Below are 7,528 nucleotides of genomic sequence, written 5' to 3' on the forward strand. Positions count from 1 at the left end.
TCCTTTAATTAAAACAGTTTCCTCACTCATCTCCCATTTTTGTAAAAGAACAAAAGGTACATGGCAGAAGTTTGCTGTTTTGCATCTTGTCTCGAAACAAACCTGCCTCACATTGCTCTGTCTGTCAAGCTCTGCAGAGAAATTTGTTGTGCACACATATTGTATATTGCATGAAAACCATCCAGCTAAGACATATTATATGATCATGAAAGATACATATATCTTAAATGGTGCAACTAAATAGATTATATGGGCCCTGTCTGCTAATGGAGGCTGTGGCGCAGAGGGAATAAGACCTGTTAGCTGACTGTGTTTGCATGAAATGCTAGCCCGCCAGGCTTTTTCACCACTGTTCTCACAGAGATAAATCCCTGTTGCACTTAGTAGTCATCCATTTTTAATGACGCAGCCCCAGCTGGAGAGATGCATGAAGACAGAGGAGGGGGAACAGGGAGGAGGAAAGCAGGAACAGCCAAGGTGTGGATGACAACAGCCGGATGCCTCAGGCTAATGTATGTACAGTCTACTTGATGTGTTTTTGTACTGTATGCTCAACATCAGCAGCAATTATGAATGTCTGGGGTTGTTTTGCTGGTGAGTCGAGCCACAGACAGTAAAGCCATTCATGAACTCATCATGGTTTTACTCTATTTATTGTTCCCTCATTGATGGGACATTTGTAGGAAACCAAACTGCTATAGTAAGTCATAAGCACTCACAGCTGCACAACTGAGTACAGCTCTGACTTTTTCCAAAAAACAAGAAGCAGCAGCAAAGCTTCCTGCCTGTTTTGAGCCCCTTAATATGTCTGCAGGAGCCATTCCACAGATGGCAGGCGGAGAAGGCCGGGAGGGCCAGCTATTCAATCCACTTCAGTGCAAACATGATCCATTTGAATGGCGAGGCATAAGCCAAGACATTCTTGTGTGGGCAGACCTCCCTAAACAACCACGGCACTGTGTTTGTCCTTCAGAGACAAATCTTTAAGGTATGAGAGCAGCAGATCAGTTTGAGTTTGTCCAAAAGCAAAGGTTAAGGGGAAGTTTTTCTGTTAGATGTGCTGTGCATGAGGGCTCAACACTGACATGAACCACATACAGTCTGTGTGTTAGTCAGTGAGGCAGTCAGTTAGTAGGCCAATTAGGGCAAGCAAGGCCATTCATGTAAATGTGTTTTTAGTTGACTTTCCTGCCTGATTTAATAAGTCCATCTGTAAATCAGTCAGTAAAATAGTCATGTTAGACTCTTACACAACTTTGTGTAAAAAAGGGTTTATATACCCTGATGTTGAGTAAACAAACTGAAGAACATGAACACATAGCTCCAAATATTTGATAAGTTTTTATTTCTCTAGTGGATTCATATGTTGTTATTCTGCACAGCAGCATACAGGAAATTGTGGTAAAATATAAATAACAAAGTTCAACAGTGTTTCTTTTTCTATTATTCATTTAATCAAAAAACCTCTGTTAAAAGTGGCAAATTTTTGTCAGCCTTTTTCCATATCCACTCTCTTGCACACTCTTAAGAATGTAACATTGAACAACTAAACTTTAAAAAGTATGGGTATAATCATTATTTACAGACAGTCACCTTATGGTGAGCAATGCTTATAGCTTCTTGGAAATTCACTTCCATAATGTTAAATGCAACAAAATGAAAATACAATTATGTTATACAAAGATCAAAAATACTATCAAAACCCTTATTATAAATGGCAGCACTATATCATGTCTGCTGTGACATTTTACATGTAAGTACAAAATCCTGTTGAGGTAGCGCCCTCTGAAGTCACTTGTAATGTTAAAATACTGAATAAACATCACTTTATATACAATACAGCAAATCTCTCTTCTTTCGTCAATGTAATTGTATTCCTTTGGTAAACAAAACTGTCAGAAATGTGCAGTCCTGCAAGTGACACTTTCAATCATACATTCACAACATTTTTGCATCTTTTTTTGGATTCTTCAGAAAAGAAAAAATGGGATAACATGTTGTTGTTTACTAACATTCGTTTGCGCCCATTTACCCCAGAGTGAAAGGTAAATGGGAAATCACTCCACTTGATATTGCAGAGCAGACCTGTCTATGTGACTCACTGGTGAATTCATTGTCAGGGCAAACCAAAACAACAAAACACCATACAGAGAGAGAGAGAGAGAGAGAGAGAGAGAGAGAGAGAGAGACCTGACAGAGAAAAGAAATCCAGTGTGTCGCCCTTATTTGGGAATGTAAACATATAAAATGTAGGCTAGTATCTCTCATTTCTAACTGCTTGTAAAGTCAGATAACGTTCTCATCACATCGGATTGGAAAAGAAGTTTGGCTTGGCAATAATTGATTATAATGTTCCCCAGAGAACATGAGCTCTAAACAGAGGCCACATTGTCTTTTTTTCTTCCTGCCTCGCAGATTTAATGTCAACGTTTAGAGCAAGTTGGAAAATATGTTGTGGAGTTTTTAGGCAGGCAGATGGGATCAAAGAGTTCCTCCTCCAGTCAGACGCACACAAGTACTCATTAATGACACATTCTTGAGCTTCTTTAATGGCAAACATAACTTTGGTTTTCTAAGAAAGAAAATCGCAGCGAGCTTTGCTCACCGTACAAAAATACTTGGTAGAAATATGACATTCATCCCATTTGCCAATGTCAGTGTGTTTCCCTACATGACCAAAATACTTTTCTTAAAATGTATTCACACTTTGTGATTATTGATACATGCATTTATATGCACACGCTCAAATGACTACAAACTAGCAAGAAAAATAAATCCAATGTATAAAGCATAAAATTATTCTATGTGGATAAAAGAACTATAAAAATATAAGAGATCTTAGAGAAAAAAAGATAAAATCAATATGTTTATGAAACTGGGATAAAGGCTAGAGCCGAAATCAATACAGTCATCTGGAAATTGTTCAGTGCAATTCAATTTACTTTATAGTCATGTATGTTTAGAATATTTTCATCCTCTTACCACCCACAGCCCTCCCTCCCTTTAATGGTCGCTGGGATGGCTGGTCTTTTGACAGAGGACAGTATTTTATCGTATGAGCATTGTCCCCGTTGGCACTGCAAAGGGGACAGGTATAAGCCCTCAGAATCGGGCACACAACCCTGCCATCCGGAGTCTTCAGGACGTGAGAGCCGTACACCTCCTCAGGCGCTCCGTTATTTCGGCAGAAGACGCAGATTTTGGGCTCCTGCTTGCTCCTGGAAGCGGGTTTGCGCATCTTCCTCTCCATGCCGAACAGATCGAACCCCGGGAAGCTCCCACCAAAGCCTACCTCTCGCTCTGGCTGGACGCCGAGCTGATTCTGGAAGGGGCTCAGTATCGAGAAACGCTCCTTCAAGTCCAGGATGGAGGCCGGCGGGGGGCTCCCGGACGGGCAGCAGCAGTCCATGTGCCCGCTGTCTCCAACGCCGCCCGCGATTACGCACGGACACGCCGGGGAATCGTCCAAGCCCAGGGTCGCTTTCAGGGACTCGGTGATGGAGTTGGGGTTCTGGGGCATGCTGAGCTTATTATTCTTCGTAACCAACGTCGTCAGCCCGAGATAGTCGTTCCAGAAATTAAAAGTATAGTCATATGGGCTGCGCGCATTCAAATAGTTGTGATTGAGAAAATCCATGGCCACTTCTGGTCGTTTGCTTGCGATCAAAAGGTGAAACAACCAGTGTAATCCGCAAAGTCTTTGTAGCCAGAGCTCGTGTCCAGGAATGGTTCATGCACAGCGAAGTGGTCTCCAGTGCTCCTGTTATGTTTGAGCGTCCTGCCAACAGGCTTTCTGGTTATAAGGACCAGGAGGGCGGGGCGCTCTCCCTTCAAAACCAAGTTTGTGATCAGGTTGAAAGCAGGCTCCCTTTCTTCAAAGCCACATTTAGACAGACTCGTTTTCTTGCGGGCAGGCGCTTTGTCGACATAAATCATCATTTCGGTGTTTAGGGAATCGGGCATTTTCATGAAAAAAGTAGTTAATAGTTAATGATTTGGGCAAGTGCGCAGAGAAATAATTTCGTGCACAAAGCCTTTCTGTAGTTAATTACATTTCTGCGCGACTGCCAGTCAATTAAAGGAGGATAGCTTGGCTCTTTGTTCTCCATCTGTAGTAAAACATTACAATTCCGCATGTTTTGTGAATCAATATCGTTAATCATTGTGCGTGAATACCATCAACGCCAACTCGGGCGTTCACACACCTTAACCCCTTGTGTGCCAGGAGCAGAGACCCTTTGTTCCATGCAGCAACCATCCTCTCACTGTCCTGGGAGAAATAATCTGTGCTGATGCATCCTAAAATTGAATCAATATGAGACAAGCCTATTAACCAAACCTCATGTTTCCATATTTCCATATGCTGAAGAAGTTTATGGCTCCATTTACTGGACATATTAATCTGCACAGGGTGATTTTCAATTCAAATAACCAACTTAGATTATAATATGCAGTTAATTATAATGTGGTTTTCTAACATTTTTTCACAATAAAGTATTTTTCTCTTCATAACAGCACATTCTACAGGCTGAAATGGGTTTAATACAGCAAAATGGCATTGCCCTGTATACAGGTGGGTATGCTCTGAGAAATACACATTGAAAATGTAGATCTACTATTTGTATTTACCATTAAAAAGTTTGATTTGAATGTAGAAAATAACATCTGCAGAGATTGTCAGTATTGTTAGCACCTATTTAGTATCAAAGGTTTGTTTACTTCCAGAATTGTAAAGTTTATAGAAGTAAACACAACTTTTATGACATCTCAGTGTGTATTAAACTCATGTTTAGTTGTCACATGCTGTCATAAAATCCAGACAAAACATTACCTCAGTCATGATGTAAACACAACATGCAGAACACTTTTTCAACAGGGGGCAGCATAGTGCAATTACAGGTCAGTTCATTTAAACCAAAAGGCCCCCCTCCCTTCTTTCCTCCCCTGAATGAATTAGAGTGTCAAACAAAACCTACAGTAATGATTGCCACAGGCTGGAAGATGAAAGTCATCCATGATGTTCCACTAGCCAGATGTCATTAGTATATTATGATTCCACGAGGCAACAATGGGCATTTGGAGAGAGGAGCATAATAATATATAACATAGTGGGTGAAGGTCTAATGAGGAATCTGCACAACTAATGTGAAGCTACTTAACAAAACAACATATTATGGCATATGTGTAGGGTCATTTAGTGCTGTCAAAGGCTCAGTTCACCCAAAGTATCCCAAATTACTAAACAATATACCTTCTCACTTACCTCTAGTGGTTTTGTTTGTGGCACTAACAGCAGTGAAAAATTATAACAGCGGCATGCTTCTCTTTCCAGACACAGTTGTTAGAAAGTAGTTACCAAGAAAACTGTCTAGAGATAGATCTGTGGGTTATCCAGAGTAACCAGGACATAACTTGGAAGTAGCTGATGAGTTGTTTTTTTTAAATGTATTTTTTAAATGCTTTGAACGACAACATAAATCCAATTCACCTCAATTGTTTTGGGGTTAAAACTCTTATTATCACATTAAATCTCAAAATAAGTAATTGGTGGTGATGCAGGAATCATCACAATCATACTCCATATTGATGTAGCGCCAAACTATTTAATCTTTCTTGGTAGGAGTATTTTCTCAATACTGTATTAAAAACAGTGAAATGGAGTCATGTTTGGCAGTCTGGTCCTTCCCCAAAAATGGGATTCATTCAACCATTTAGGTAATGATCTTGTCTGAAAGCCACATCTTAAACGACAGAGTTTGATTTTCCACATTGTAAACAGACATCTGTTGGAGTTGCAAGAGTTTTGTAAAATTCCTCAGACACATAAAAAAAAATATTGAAATGTAGGTTACTTTGACAAAATGGACCATGTTGCCTTTAGCTATAACTTTACTTGAAAGCACTGAGTTGTGGCTTGACGTATGAAATCAGTTCCTCATTTTAAACATCAACAACAACATAGAATAACTATCCCACAGTCTTCCAGGTTGCATGGACCTCCAATATGGTTACTAGAAGGTAGTTTTCAGCACCCAAAAGCTCCTTTATACAAAGACTGTTAGGGCTTTTCTTGTCTATTTCAATTCTTGTTATGTGCACATATATAGAAAGCTTATTGCATGTAGAGGGATATGCATGATCTGCTGCTCTTGCACCATTTGTTTTCATTATAAAAGAACTTGTTAGGAGTCTATAAAATGTATGTCTCCACAATAATCCTGCCAATTAAATCTGAGCACACTGGCTCTCCATCAGTAACAGAAGTGATTCAGATTGTGACTCTTGAGGTAAAATCCAGAAGGAATATGAGGCAGTCGTCCTAAACTGTCCACTCATCGCGGGCCTCTGATGAAGTGGGCAGCTCAGGAATGTGGAAGCGGCCCTCTTGAAACAACGATAACACGAGTGACTGGTGTTCTAATTAAAACTTCCAGGGGGAGGCTACAAGAACTCACTGACTTGGAGGGTTCACATCGATTTTTAAGGGATCTAATAAGAATACACTACCTTAGGAGACAGAGTGATAAAAGCAGAACAAGTTTATTTCACAACTGTTCAGTGAGCTCTGATGTTTTAGAGGCCATTTCTCTCTGTTCTGTTGTTCAACAAGTTAGTTTGAAATAGTATTGACTGCTCATAAGATTTTCATTCTGGAGCCCCCATTCAGCTGGTGCAAAATATGAATTTTATGATGAAGCATTAATAATGTATGTAATCGACAATTCTTTTTTTTTGCAAGCCAGGACAGATTGTGCGAGCAGATTCCTGTGTTACTGCAGTGTAACTGAAATATTCATGGCCATATTATTCCTTAATTTTGTTGTGACTAAGAGGGATTAATGCTCATCCATTAACTAAAGCTAATTCTGCGGCCGCCTCGAGGTTGCATGAGTATATTGGACAAGGAAGTGAGATTAGCAGTGGAATGCTGCATACCATCAGCGGGGTGGCTATGGCTGTAAATCGATTTAGGAATCACACTGACTAAGTGATTGTTGTGTAAGGGGGTTTTTTGTGTGTGTGGTTTTTTTTTTTTTGCTTGACGGGGAAAAACACAGATCATCAGGCAAAACGGTGGCTGGCTGAGGAGGACGCTTTGTTTTTAATGATCAAATCATATTTCCTGCATGGGCTCATTAGCAATGTGAGCCTTACATCTAATTATTTTTGCTGTTTGTACTTTAGATGTATTATGCAATGCAAATCAGCTCAGACGTGCCTTTTGCTGAAGTTAGGGGTATGATGTGTGATTTAAACCATCTCGTAGAGCTAATCTGCTTCATGCATTATGATTAGAATCATCAAGACATTCTGTGCTGTGATCCAGGCCTTATATTTTGGCAAGCAGGACAAGATTTGGGGTGAAAAGTCTGCTCACTTCATATTTGACATGATAAATGAATGATTGATGGTATTGTGGAATGCATTAAGAAATCTGATCCTTTTTTTCACCCATATTGCATCTGCTCATACGGCTAGTAATAATTTAAATATATCATTTGGGCATGTTTTGAATCATTAACATCAG

The 7,528-nt window shown here is 39.9% G+C and overlaps 1 protein-coding gene across 1 annotated transcript; it reads right to left on the bottom strand.

Annotated features, from left to right (window-relative positions):
- Window positions 1–1,322: 1,322 nt before the first annotated feature.
- On the bottom strand, window positions 1,323–3,791 carry nanos1 (nanos homolog 1). The gene has a single exon (XM_044205847.1). It carries the CDS (start codon window positions 3,635–3,637, stop codon window positions 2,960–2,962), a length of 678 nt encoding a protein of 225 aa, XP_044061782.1. The 5' UTR covers window positions 3,638–3,791; the 3' UTR covers window positions 1,323–2,959.
- Window positions 3,792–7,528: the final 3,737 nt, after the last annotated feature.

This window comes from Siniperca chuatsi, linkage group LG8, assembly GCF_020085105.1.
Source record: "Siniperca chuatsi isolate FFG_IHB_CAS linkage group LG8, ASM2008510v1, whole genome shotgun sequence".
Classification (NCBI taxonomy): domain Eukaryota; kingdom Metazoa; phylum Chordata; class Actinopteri; order Centrarchiformes; family Sinipercidae; genus Siniperca; species Siniperca chuatsi.

What these genes read in the sequence shown, in the direction of transcription:
- nanos1 (XM_044205847.1), bottom strand. Translation starts at nt 3,637, where the DNA reads ATGGATTTTCTCAATCACAACTATTTGAATGCGCGCAGCCCATATGAC.